This window comes from Lissotriton helveticus, chromosome 1_1 (genome assembly GCF_964261635.1).
Source record: "Lissotriton helveticus chromosome 1_1, aLisHel1.1, whole genome shotgun sequence".
NCBI lineage: Eukaryota > Metazoa > Chordata > Amphibia > Caudata > Salamandridae > Lissotriton > Lissotriton helveticus.
The window spans coordinates 1842914929-1842929170 of NC_136057.1; the positions used below are offsets into that span (position 1 = coordinate 1842914929).

A 14242-nucleotide genomic window follows, 5' to 3' on the forward strand; every position below is an offset into this window, starting at 1 on the left:
TGGATTGGAGGATCAATGGCCATGTTGAGCAGCTCGGGATACCAGACTCTTCGTGCCGAATCCGAAGCTACAAGAATGACTTGGGCCCTATCGCGCTTGATCTTCTTCAGCACTCTGGCAGAAGTGGTATAGGCAGAAAGGGATACAACAGAACGCAGCTCCACTCGCAACGAAAAGCGTCGCCTAGCGAGTGCTGTCTTGGAAATTCCAACGTGCAGAATTGCTGACATTGTGCGTTCTCTTAGGTGGCGAATAGATCTAACCAAGGCTATCCCCACTGTTGAAAGAGACCTTGCACCACCTCCGAGTGAAGATGCCATTCGTGATCCATCATGCACCTGCAGCTGAGTTCATCTGCCCTGACGTTTAGGGAACCTGCCAGGTGTTGAACCACCAGGGAAATGCCTTGATGTTCCAGTCATGTCCAGGGGCGAAGGGCCTCCTGACATAGGGTCCCCACCCCACCCTGCCCTCTTTGCTGCAGTACCACATGGCAGTGGTGTTGTCCGTGAACACCTGCACTACTCTTCCCCGGACAGAGGGAAGGAATGCCTTCAGTGCAAGACGAATCGCCCTTAGCTCCAGAAGGTTGATGTGGAGCCCGGACTCCACCGGAGACCATAGGCCTCTGATCTCTGCCTCTCCCATGTGGCCGCCCCATCCCAGAAGGGATGCGTCCATCACCACTGTGTGCTCTGGTTGGGGAAGGGAGAGGGATCTGCCGTTGACCCAATCCTGGTTCGTGAGCCACCACTGCAGGTGATGTGCAGTGCCCTCCGAGATCTGGACGCAATCGGACAGATTCCCCTTTTGCTGCGCCCACTGGAACTTCAGGTCCCACTGCAGAGCCTGCATATACCACCTGGCCTGATCGACCAGCAGGATGCAGGAGGCCATGAGGCCCAACAGCCTCAGAGTCATCCTGACCGAAACCAGGGATAGAGGCTGAAAGATCTGAATCACAGCCCAAACTCAATGTTCGGGAGGATAAACCCGAAACCCTGTCATGTCCAGAACCGCTCTGATAAAGAGGAGCTTCTGAGAGAGGATCAGGTGTGACTTCGGCACATTGATGGAGAACCCCAGCAAATGCAGGAGGTCGGACGTAGTCTGGAGATGGGAGACGACTGTCTGGCGCGAGCCTGCCTTCAACAGCCAGTCGTCAAGATAGTGGAATACTGGAACCCTTGATCTGCGCATATGAGCTGCGACCACCGCCATCACTTTTGTGAACACCCAAGGGGCGCTGGTAAGGCCAAAGGGGAGTACGGTAAACTGAAAGCGCTCGTGGCCTCCCATTACCTGCAGAACTTCTCCTTCCAGAGGAAGCGGTTGATGTTCCTGAGATCCAAGATAGGACGCAGGCCCTTGTCCTTCTTGGGGACCAGAAAGTAGTGGGAGTAACAACCACGACCTACTTCTGGGACAGGAACGCACTCAATGTCTCCCTTGGCCAGGAGACTTCCTTAACTTCATGTCGGAGAAGGCCCAGGTGATCCTCCGACATGCGGTGGTACTGTGGTGGCATGGCTGGAGGGATAGCCTCGAAAGGGAGGGAGTAGCCCAACCGGACTATCTGCAAATACCACCTGTCCAACGTGATGGTGCACCAGTGGGGGAGGGAATCCTGACGCCCACTGGCGTTTCATGGGCCTAAAATGTTGGATTAGGAAGGCTTAGAGGCTGCTACAGAGGCGGGGGGGGGGTTGGTGGACTGGCCCACCCGCTGGCCCCCTGAACCACAACGGTGGTTCCCACGTACCCGGCCGAGCGAAGGTTGGGTAACTTACGTCGGCCTGTGGCTCTGGCGGAATGTCGTGGGGAACCCCTTCCGTAGCCTCGAAAGGGGCGAAAAGCAGACTGTGCAGGGCGGCTGGAGAGGCCCAAGGACTTGGCGGTAGCCTGAGAGTCCTTGAAATGCTCTAGAGCGTTGTCCACTTTGTTGCCAAAAAGGAGACGGCCATCACAGGGTATGTCCATGAGAGTATTCTGGACAACCCCCGAAAAGCCAGTCTCTCATATCGAGGCGTAGCATTGAAGGGCTACCGATGTGGAAATCGTCCTGCCTAGCGAGTCAGCGGTATCCAGCCCAAAACGGATGGTAAACTTCGCCACATCCCTCCCGGCGGCAATTGCGTGGGAGGGCCTAGTCCGGCCTCCCCTGGACACGGAGGCAGCACCTGCACCACCATATCCCACACAGAGTGGAAATAACGTCCCAATAGACATGTAGTGTTTGCAGACCGCAGTCCCGAGCTGGCGGAAGAGAAAATCTTCTTCAAAGATGAACCAGCTTCTTGGATTCCCTCTCCGGTGGGGCGGTAGGGAATGCGCCCTTGGAGGTAGATGCTTGGACCACCAAGCTCTCAGGGGTGGGGTGTTGTGAGAGGAAAGTGGGATCGCCCGGAGTGGCGGTGGTGTTGGGCAATCATCCTATCCACGGGAGCCCCCGTGATGGGCCTTGACCAGGTGCCCAAAAGGACGTCGGTGAGGGCTTCATTAAACGGCAGCAGGGGCTCCAAAGAGCTTGCTTGCGGATGAAGCATCTCCGTCAGGAGGTTAGTACTGACCGCCACTGTAGGGAGTTCGAGGTTGAGAGCCTCAGCCGCCCTACACAACACCACTGCGTATGACGCTCCCTCCTCCATAGCCACGGTTGGAGGAGACATGCCAAGGTCAAGGGAGGTGTCCAGACCATGGCAGTTCCGCTCTCCAGTCCTGTTTACTGTCCAACTGGTCAGTCAGAGGGTCACCTGACCCCTCCCAGTCCTCCTCTTCATCCTCTGTGTGCCAATCTAGCGTAAAAGGGACCCCAGGACTGAACAGGGGCACAACAATCCCTCTCGGCACCGGATACGGCGGCGGGCGATGCTGGTCTGGCTCCGGGCCCACATCAGGATGGAGGTCGGGGTCGATGCCCGGCGGGGGGCCGGCCGGTGTCGAATGCGGCAGTGGTGCTGGAGGAAGCAGCGCCAGTGGAGGAGTAATAAGGTCAACCGGCGCCGATCCGGATCCAGGCTTGGATCCAAGGGGGGCCTGCGGCGCCGAGGCTGAAGCAGTCGGGGGAGAAGGCCTAGGACCCCCAACCGAGTTTGCAGGGCCCGAAGGCACGCCGGCGGGTTCGGGCTTCCAAAAGATGGCGTGCATTGCCTCGTAAAACTTACTAAGCTGGGTCGGAGTCGCTCCGGATCCCGGGAAGGGAGTGAAGCTCGGAGTCGTCTCTTCAGGCTCTGCACGCAGAGCCGTGGGAGGGGCACCACCCGCACCCCTCGTTGCGTCAGCCGACTGACGGGGCAAAGTCGAAGAGCGACTATGCGTCTTCGACTTCTTCTTGTACTGCGACTTATCTGATCCAGAGTGCGAAGACTTGGAAGAATGGTGATGGCTCCGCGAACGTTCCCTCGAACTCCCTCGTGACCGGGACCTCGAACGGCGCGGAACCGATTGCTGATGCTCGAGAAGCTTCCGGGACTGCTCCTGCAAAGCCTTCGGCCCCATGGAGTGGCAGTCGGAGCACGACTTTGAGTCGTGGTCGCGCTGCAGGCAAAAGAGGCACAAGCGGTGCAGATCCGTAACCGACATCAGTCAGAACAGGATCCGCAAGCCTTGAAGCCGGGCATCACTACGTGCACCAGGAGTCGTATACTCAAAAACACGTCGACAAAATTCGCTCAAAAAGTTCAGTCAAAAAGGGACTGAAGGTAACGCTCTCTCCGGATCTGCGCTGGCTGGCGCGGAATGCGAAAGTACTTTCGTCAGCACACGAGGGCGGCGTTTAAGTAGCTACCGCCACGTTATCCCGGTGGCACAACGCCAACGACGAACGTGGAGCCGTTCAATGCCACCTTCCGAAGCGCAGAGGTACTGCTAATGAAAAAACTTTCCGGATCCAGTCTGACGCCTGGGGGTCATTCTAGGGTAAGGAATCTATAACTAACTTTCTTTCAGATATATAAATCTGTGACAATTGGAGATTTGGTAAATGGTGAAGTGGACACCACATGAAATATTTGATACCCCAGATTGAATAGATCCGTGTTTGAAATTTAGACAATTGTGTTTGTGAAGGTCTGGCGATTTTATGTTATGTTTATATACACAGATGCTTTTTTGTCATATTATATTGTGTTGTGGTTTGCTGTGAAGTCTACACAATTTTATTTTAACATTTGAAAGAATTGATTTTAACTTGTATTGCATTTGCTATTATGATCAATATGATGATGACTCAAAACATGGTTGTGTATATATATATATATATATATATATATATGTGTATATATATATATATATATATATATATATTACACTATTTTTAAAAGTGATAGCATTAAATCTTATTTACTCCTGCAATAGCGTCGTGGTATAGGATTTGGCTTTTTGGAACTTTTGAGGGGCGATTGGACAGCGGGTAAATGATTGAGAATGGGAAACTAAATTTGAGTCTGAGTTTGATTTAATTTCATTTAGAATTTCTCTGTAGTGCATGACATCATTTTCTACCTGAGTTAAAATAGAAAAGCTCCTTTTTTCATTAATCACCCTATTCTCCGCCAATAAGATAGACCAGCGTGAAACTTTCCACACGTAACGTAAATCCAATTTAAATGTTTTTTTTGGACAGTTTAATGCAGATTTTCAACTGCCACCTAAGTTATAAGCATAACAAATAAAACCAGCTTTTCAATTGAAACCCCATAACTGTAGTTGCAACATATAATATTTTAAATCATTGTGAAAAGCCCCAGGCATTGCCTTTCAGATAATTTAAAATTATGTCTGGGAGAGGGCGGTTTACAAACAGAAAGCCATATTGTGTATAAGGTTTGCACACCGGTATAAGGTGTGCCCTCCCTAATCCAAGGGTTCACAGTCTAACACTGCCCGATGGGTGCACACTTGTGACAGGGAAATAAACAAAAACAAGATATTTCAAGTGATCTGTAAATTATTAACTCTACGTATGACAAGGAGGATGTATGAATAACAAACATTTTCGGAAGCAAAACAAATCTGGGAGACATTACTTGCGTGCATATATGTCAATTAAAGATGAAGAAGCAGCAGTTCAAGAAGGCACCAATATGAAGAGTTTGTGTTTTTAACATACTTTAATGCGTAAAAATACTTGTATTGTAAATAATAAGGAGTTAGAAAGTAAGAATTTTTATATTTACAGAACAGGTTTAGTTGATTACACAAAGAAAATAACCACTCGTATCTTAACATCTCTTTTCTCGTTTTCTTTTCAGATCATCAATTTTCTTTCTTTGACTGGCTGCCCCTTCCTCTTTTGCTCGGATCAGACTTGCGTGATATTTTTCCAAGCCACTTTGGAAACTAGCAATGATTGCCTAGGAAAATAAAACAAATGTTTAATAATCCTTGAATTCTATTTCTCCAGGCTGCAGCTACATAAGATTCTTAAGCATTCAGAATCTCCACATATCTGTGGTATCTTTGAAATTTAACAGAAAAAATTATTTTCAAAATGTGTCCTATGTAGCTTTAATTTTTAAGTAGTCACTTCCGATTAAACTTTACTTGGAATCTGGTGAAAGATTCTACAAGAAATCAGAGCCTTCCACTTTAACAGAATTAGGCTTCCAAGAATCACACAGTGCAATGTTCCATTAGTTACTTCAGCTCAGTTCTCAGCGATCTACGGCAAAAAATGCACTTTACCTGTAGCATAGCCCCTGTTGGAATTGTGGGAAGTTGCTCATGAATGGTATGTTAAAACCAGTAATGATCAACTAGGTTTACTAAATAAAATAAACACCATGTTTTTTTATGCTCAGTCATGGGATCTTCATTAATATTTCCAAGCCCCGAACAGAATAGAAAGATCTTCCACGGGAGAGGTAACAGGAAAAAAGACACAGGAGACCAGAAAAACAGAAGATGCACCATTCAGATTGCCCAATAATACCCTTGTTATAGAACTGCTGGATGTGCCTTAAAAAGGGTTCTCTCTCTTCAAAAAGCTCTTTGAAGTGCAAGAGGACTAAGTTTCTTATTTTTAAGCTCCCAACTGCTCCATTTCATGGACACAAATTATTTTCAAACATTGCCATCAGGTTGGGACCTTGAGTACACTTACATAGCAGGGTAAAAGAACTATTTAGTATAGTAGCGAGCTACCTAATTTCAGGCCTTTTCGGGTTCAGCTATCGAATTGTTGAAGCACTAAACCGTAAGAGGTATCTTCAGATGTCACAACTAATGTGTGCTTAATTATTATTTTCCTCACCTTAGAGTTGGGTAGGTCACATGTGAATCTACGAAAGATACCAATAGTGAAGAGCAGTAGTTAGGTCAGTACCTTACTTCTTAAGCACTGGATCATTCATAGGTTTTCAGTCCTGAATTTAAAGAAGCGATCCAAAAATGGAGATCTTTAGTACCTGCTTATTGTTTGTGCGATATCAATGCTATAGCTGCTTTTCAAATGTATCACAATGATTCATCTTCCCGTTGCGTAGGTGCAAAGAGGCCTGGCTACTCTCTTCCTTGATCTATATGGATAATTCTTTGAGGACAGGCCAGCTATTTGTCAAACAGAAACAAATAGTATTTTGAAAACCTAAGAGGCCTGTTTAAATTGAGGCAGGTGGAATGGTGGAGGCCCTGTCCATGCCAACAATCAACTGTGCCAGAAACAAGCTGCTCTGGCATGGTATGTTCAAAGGTAGAGCAGCCACTGACATGGCCTTAGAACTTTCGGTAAAAATCCAATGTCTTTTGGCCACCATATAATGGCTGACTATTCAGCAGTGTTTTGCAGAAATGAAACCCCAAAGAAAGTCAGGGAGAGGAGAGGGGTGGGGTGAGAGTGGCGTTATTTTGAAATGTCCCTTATGCACAGGGAGTTCTCCGCATGTCAACCATTTTTTAATTTCTCCTGGTTGCATCCACCATGCTTTAGGCAGCAGTTGATGTCACACCCCACTAAGGCCATAGTGAAAACAAGGGCTACAGGAAAGCGGCTGTGATGATGATTGAGTTAGTTTGCCACTACTATGTAATACTATTACTCAGCAAACTGGCTAAGTAGAACACTTTCTGCAATTAACTCTCAAGGTAACAGGGACAAACTGGCTTTTCAGTGAGGTAGTGTGGCGGGTTTGAGCTCAGCACTAGTGCTTTTCATTACATGGTAGCAGTAAATCCACCCCCCCCCCCACCTTTCCATTTACTGGACACGCATGGATAGCAAGTCTGTTTGGTCCTCCAACACTTCTAGAAAGGAGGTAAATCATAAATCAAGTTCAGGTGCCGCCTCAGTTTACAGGTAAATAACGTATTTTCTTCTCCAGTATTGGGGTATCTTTCATAGATTCACATGCTTGAATCCGGATAGCAGTAATATTATAGGCATGTATGCTGATATATGTCATGCAGAAAAAACATATGTAACCATGTACATAGTAAAATGCATCACAAATACATACATATATACCTATATAGACATTTACATGCACCTACGTATATAAATATAACCTTGTACACATAAAAACAACACTAATTGAGTTGTAAACAAAATAAAAGGAAGTCAAACCATATAGGAAGTTGGGAAGGAGAGAGGTTCACTTTATTAAAAAAAAAGTACAGAGAACCGCTTTTCTTACAGCTGTATCAGCATTGCTTGTGGCTTCTAAACAGTAATGCCGCGTAAATGTGTGCCTCCTGGACCATGTTGCTGCTCTGCAAACCTGTTGTATAGGCACATCGGCAAAGAGGGCTGTCAGAGGAAACAGCTCTCGTAGAGTGAGCTTTCGCCGTAGAAGACAGGGGTTTGCCTGTTTGTTGATGGCATTACCATATAGCTGCTGATATCCAACGTGCTATAGTCTGTTTAGTAACATGATATTCCTGCCTGACATTCCCATATGACACAAACAGCTGGACAGTTTAGAAGATGATGGCGGTCTTCTGCAAATAGAATTTTATACATCTATTGAGATCCAAGGAGTGTAATGATCTTTCCGCTGGTGTTTGCGGATTTGGGAAAAAAAGTATTTAACATGACTGACTCATTTAAATGGAAATCTGATGGGACATTAGGGATGGAAACTATATCTAGTACCCATCTTTCCATTGTTATCGTATACCATTTGGGGAGGAAACAGGAAGTCTTTGCACCAATTTTGCAGGAACTGGTGGGAATTCTAGCCGACACCAGGCGTTCGTCACTGTTTCTTGGTGGCATCTCTGCCTCTGAAGGCTGTCTTTCCTCTACAGTGCTTGTAGGAAGCGGCAAAAAGTTGCTTGTATGACTGCAGTGGCTGTTGTGTTGATTTATAATGGAATTGTTACTGATATGGTAGGAACTGTTTGTACTGGTTATAACCTCCCCGAAAGGAAGACTAACCCCGGCCTCTAGCTCCACAAAAAGGCTGCCTCTTAAACTGCAGGGTGTCCTTTGCAGTATCTGTATCTTTCTCAATTGTTTGTAGAGCTTCATTAAAGTGTTGGCCAAATAGGGATTCACCATCAAAACGCATATAAATGATTTTAGTTTGTACTTCCTGGCAGAAACAGGTAGCTCTCAACAATATCGATCGTCTTAGGACCGCCGCTCCAGCCAACTGGCAGAAACCTGTCGACAAAACTTTTACGGCACAGTTAATAATTTCCACTGAGATCCTCTCCCCTTCCTGAAGAACTTTCCTTGCTTCTCCCTTCAAGTCCTCAGGCATCATATTGATGAACGGCAAAACGTCCGACCACATTTGGCGGTCGTGTCAAACCAGAACGCCGAGAGAGTTCGCCGCACTAACTGTGGTTGCTGCCACAGTAGAGAATTTATTGCCAATGGAGTCAAGACGCTTTCCATCTCTATCAGGAAAGGCGAGCAGGGGTGAAGCAGGATTTCTGGCATGGCATAGAGCCACCTGGGAAATCACTGAATCCAGCTTTGGTTGCCGTATAGTGCAGGTAGGCGAGCTGTCAGGCACCTTATATTTTTTTTCTAGCTTAGGTAAGACTGGTGGAATTGAAGCTGGTGTTCTCATTACCTTTAGGCCTGCCTCCCATATAAAATATACTATGGGGATTGACCAAACCGGTCTTTTAGTCTGCTCCTTAAAATTGTATACGAAACAATCAGCTTGTTTGGTAACCATGGGAAGCTGAAATCTCTTGCCCGCTCTTTTCATAAGGGTATGAAAACCCCCTGTCTTCAGGTAGCGAAACCACCAAAGTGGGGTTGAAGGAGACGGTGTTTGCATCTGATAATCGTCCCATTCGTTAGGCAGGGATACCTCATCCAGTTCTCCTTTCTCTCTTTCATCATCAGTAGTATGATGTTCTTGACCCTGCGGTTGCGGAGGGTGCTGCAGGTGGTGGAGAAAAAGGAGGAGATCTTGTTATCAAAGATGGCTGAGCAAAAGGAGTTTGAGGGACTGAAATAGCCGGTTCTGATGGAGGGAATCACCGGTAGTAATCTTCCACCGTATGCAGATTTGATAATAGGGAAACAGGCATTTGAATGATTTGTTCCCTCTGTCTATCTTGGTTGGAGTCTTGAGGATAGTAAATATACTCATCATCAACCTCCTGACATTTTATCCGAAGGTCTAATGGGCTGTGAGCCACATCAAAAGTGCCCTCTTCATCTTAATCTCCTTCCTCGTCATCACCATAATCAAATATTTATTTTGGAGGACTGGGGGAAACCTTACTAGGAGAAGTGTGGATAGGCATAATTATTTCTTGTTAAGCTCTTCGTTTGGGCTGGGAAACTGAAGATGAGAAAACAGTGTCCTCCGCAATTTGCATCTTTGTTGATGTAGAAATGTATCCATTATCCTGAGTTGCAGGCAATATCGTCAATGAAAGAACAGTCGATGGAGCCAACGACGACGATGTCAAACAAACCGTTGACGAGGTTGTCGACGACTGTCTTCATTGACAACTCTTCCGTCAACAGCCTTGACATCAATGAAGATCGTTGCCGGAGGTCCATGGACATAGAATTTGAGTGTCGAAAAGGCTGCTGTCGACGAGAAATTCTTGTTTTTAAGAGCAGCTGACAACTGCAGCGGCGATGACCTATCTGTTGACGAATCTCAACAATAGTCCTTTTTTCATCTTCATAGACGATGCTGTTGTTGACATAGAAGGTCTCACCTTTACTGAAACTATGGTCGACAGAAGTAGACTAGGACATTATAAGTTTAGTTTGAGGAGATGAGAAGGTCAACGTTATTGTCGTGGCGATGGAAGATTTTGCCGACGAGGGCATCATCGACAACTTCATCGACGGAGTGTCTTTCTAAGGTGACGAAATCATCTCCGGTACAGACCTAAAAGTTGTCTTTACCCCAGATGAGGCTTTAGAAGAGTAGAGTGCATGGAATGACCCTGGTGGGAGGCAGACTCCTTTTTAGATGAGGAGGGCTGATCATCAGATTTCACAGAATGGTGTTGTTTCTTAAGCACCTTTAAAGCCTTAGGAGAGACCAAATCCACCTCAGTTGCCCTCTTTTTAGAAGCAGTAGTTTTGAGGGCTGAATCACTGTCGTTATCATACAGAGGATTGTCTTTGGTCTTCAACTTCTGTAGCGACAGAAGAAGTCCCTCTCTAGCTCTCAAAGTTTTTGAGAGGAAGTTCTGCAGATTTTACAGTCTCTCACCTGGGGATCAGGTTGAAGGCAGTAAATACACATCTTGTGGGGATCCTCAAGTGTAGTCTGAGCTTCCCACAGGAGTCACAATACCTAAATAGAGACCTTTTTGTAGAAAACATGTTGATCTGAAGAAGAAAAATGTTCAGTAGGCCAAAAGAGAAAGTACTGAGCAGAGTTCAAGAAGACTCCCTTCACATGACATGCAGTGGAAAATCTAAGAGCTTGGAGCCTCTGTGGAGAGGTTTCTAGAGGGTGCTGTCGCCTGATTCGCTGGAAGTTCTACCATTCCTAATGACTAGGACGAGATGTTAAAGTGAATGTTTTTTCTCCATTAACTTCAATGTTACAGTTACTAATTACTGCTTTTAATGTACCGTGGGACTCCCACTTCGACGACGGGAATGATTCAAGCATGTGAATCTATAAAAGATACACCAATACTGGAAAATTATTATCACTATTTTCGAAATGCCACTTTTAGAAGTTGGCATTTCTGTGTGCTAATGTGTCTTTGGGCCCTGCCTGGATGTGTATTGATTGTCTGGTTTTGACCGACAGGAGAAAGGGGATGTGCATTCACTCCAACCAGTCACAAGGGGGGTTGAGGTGTGTCCTGCCTTTCCTGGGTGACTCAGCGCTAGGCTGAATAGACCTTGGCTGAATTTAGAGTAGCGGGATGAGTTTCCCTTGCACCTGAATACGCCTGGCCTGCATTTGGAGAGGAGGGAGGGGTTGGAGTTGCACCTGCACCTGAATAGGGATGTGCCTGCCTTCTACAATGCTATCTCCACCCCCCTGTGGTGTGTCTGGGGCCAGAGCTTACAATGTGAATGGGGGTGTTGTGCACTTCCAATATGTGTTTGAAGTGCCCCCAGAACAAAGACTTTTACACCATAAATACAGGGGCTGTGATCCCATGAGGAGGGGAAGACACCGCGTTGGACTTGTGACCAGACACTGCTGGCTCTGCATGCAGCACCAAAGGACTGCTGGGCTGTCAGAAAAGATCACCCCTTGGACTGTCTGGGCTTTGTAGTACTGGCCTGCTTGCCAATGTGGCTGCCAGATACTCAGCCACTTTGCTAGGAAATCCAGTGAGCTGGTCTGCTGTTTGCCTGCACCTTGTGCTCCCCAGGGGCTGGTGGCTAGCCCCCCCCCCCCCCGGTGCTGTGGATGCTGGAAAGGATCTAGGGACTGGCCGTGGGACACATAGCCTGGCCACCTGCAACTGTCCTCTCCCATGTACTGTTTAAAGGCTTTGCCTACCGCTGACCGGCCTGTATGATGAGACATGCACTACTTCGTGACCCCGGGGCACAAGCAGGCACTCAATATAGTGTGGCTTCGTGGTTCAGGGTTCCTGTGCCCTGAGGGGTTTCCCGCGGACCAGCATGGCATGGACGGTGCCCGCTCAGGGTCCCCTCCAGCATGTGAAACTGCTTGCGCAAACGATCCAGAAAGGAAACCTCGGCACAGCAACGTGGACCTCACCAAGTGGGCAGGGCCCTGCTCTCAGGGCCGACATGGCTCAGACGGAGCTAGAACTCAGTAGCTGCACCACGTGTTCGCCGTCAGCTGCACTTGTGGAAATCCTCCTGGTGGCACTGAGCACGGATAGCCCGGTTGGTCAGAAAAGGAGCTGGGCCTCGCAGGGGTGGCAGCTTCACTGGGGTTTCTGAGCAAGAGCAACCGCACTCCATTGTGTCACCCGTGGGGGAACCAGTGAGGTCTCCTTGCAGAGGGTAGGCAGTGTATGCCTCCCAACACCTTGGGTGCACATACCTGGGCACTGTGAATAACTCGTCGGGACGGGGTGGAACCTTGATGGAGGCCCTTGATTCCCTGGGAGGTTTACCACGGCTCCTGTTATTGGCGCGCAGGTGCTGCTGCGTCCAGGATCCCTGTATAGCAGTACCATATAAAACATAATAAGTGAGTAGGTATGCTAATCGCCATCATCCACAAATCCACCCTCCGCCTGCGCACACTCCCCGACGTGCCCACAGACCTGATGGAACACCTTCACTTCAAGATACTGGCCAGCCCTACGTCCACCCTCCGTGGAACCCTCATTTACCGACCCCCTGGACCCCGCGGACTTTTCGCCAACTCCATCACGGACATCATCTCAGCACATGGCAACGCATCCACCAACTACACCCTACTGTCCACCTCGACCCCAGCACCACATCCCTCCTGGACAACCTCCACAACATTGGACTCTGCCAGATCGTGACCAAACCCACGCACTCAGCAGGACACATCCTCGACCCCCTCTTCACAACAGGAAACTCCATCACCTTCAGCCACACCACGAACTCCCATGGACTGACCATCAATGCGTCCACTTCACCTTCAGAACACCCACCATCCACAGACACCAGGACCTGCTCCCGCTAAGAAACTGGACCAGAATCACCGACGACCAGCTAACCTCGTCACTCAGCAACTTCACCCCATCCATTGCGGAAACGCCAACGCCAACACTGCAGCCCGAACCCTGCACAGATGGATCTCCGACAGCGCCAACACCATAGCCCCCTCAAGAAAAACAACAACACCCACGCCAAGAAAGCTAGATGGGGCACCACCAAACTTCGAGAGTCCAGATGCACTTGCCCCCGCCTCAAAAAGGCCTGGAGGAACACCAAATCCACAGAAGCCCACAACAACTTCAGAGCCGCTTCCAACGCCCACCACCAACTCATCAGAACAAGCATTTACAATGCAACGGTCTCGCCTTTGTAAAAGTTAGAGCTATTGGCATTGTAAATGACAAACTTTTTATTGATGGGTTGGTTTTGAAAACAGCTAAATAAATGGCATTGTCATTTAAAATGCCAATAGCTTTAGCTCTCGCAAATGCAAGACCTATTGCATTTGCACACACACACACACACACAGAGCCACACACACACACACACACACACACAGGTCCCTGCTTGCCAGCATCCTTCACCGCACCTTAATATTCAAAGAGGAGCTAAGCTGGGCTGCTCTCTCTTGGATTAACCAGAGTATTACGTCTGGCATATATTAAGAGCGATTTGCTTCCAAAACAGAGCTGTCAAGACACTGGGTGAGTCGCTGGAGGGCACTGCAGGGGAAGGAGGGGTGCAGCTGGAATGTGGGTGCGGGTCACATGCTGCACGAAGCACTGGTGCGGGTGAAGGGGGGATAGATGGGGGGTGAGATAAAGGTCTGAACACTGCATTTTATTTTAGAGTGCGGCACACAGAGAAGCATCCTAAATCTCTCGGTGCCACTTACCTTACACAAAACTCCCTGTATAAAAAGTGGAAACTTCCCTTTCAGACCCGCTTCTGACATTTCTCAACAAATTTAAAATTCTGCTCTCAAATACAGTCAAATCTTGTTCACCTGTTACAAAAGGTCTCTACATGACCCAGTGGAATGGCAGCATGTGTGTTTTGGGGAAGTTGTTCTCTAGATGTACCAATGGAAAAAAAGCCAATAAGAATTCTACTGATAAAATTTAAAACATATTTGGTGAAACGTATTTTCAGCATTACACACCAAAAACAAGTTCCGAGACAGCTGTTTTTTTCAGTAGAAGTTCAGTGAATGTGGAAACCCGATAATATAAC

The 14242-nt window shown here is 47.6% G+C and overlaps 1 protein-coding gene across 3 annotated transcripts in view; it reads right to left on the reverse strand.

The window, feature by feature from the left end:
- Positions 1-5092: 5092 nt before the first annotated feature.
- NUF2 (NUF2 component of NDC80 kinetochore complex) overlaps positions 5093-14242 on the reverse strand; it is a 414966-nt gene continuing 405816 nt past the window's right edge. For all 3 annotated transcript variants that reach the window (XM_078641336.1, XM_078641328.1, XM_078641341.1), the window contains one exon: positions 5093-5354. In XM_078641336.1, coding sequence (XP_078497462.1) covers positions 5223-5354 — 132 coding nt within the window. In that variant the 3' untranslated portion in view covers positions 5093-5222. The remainder of the gene's footprint in view (positions 5355-14242) is intronic.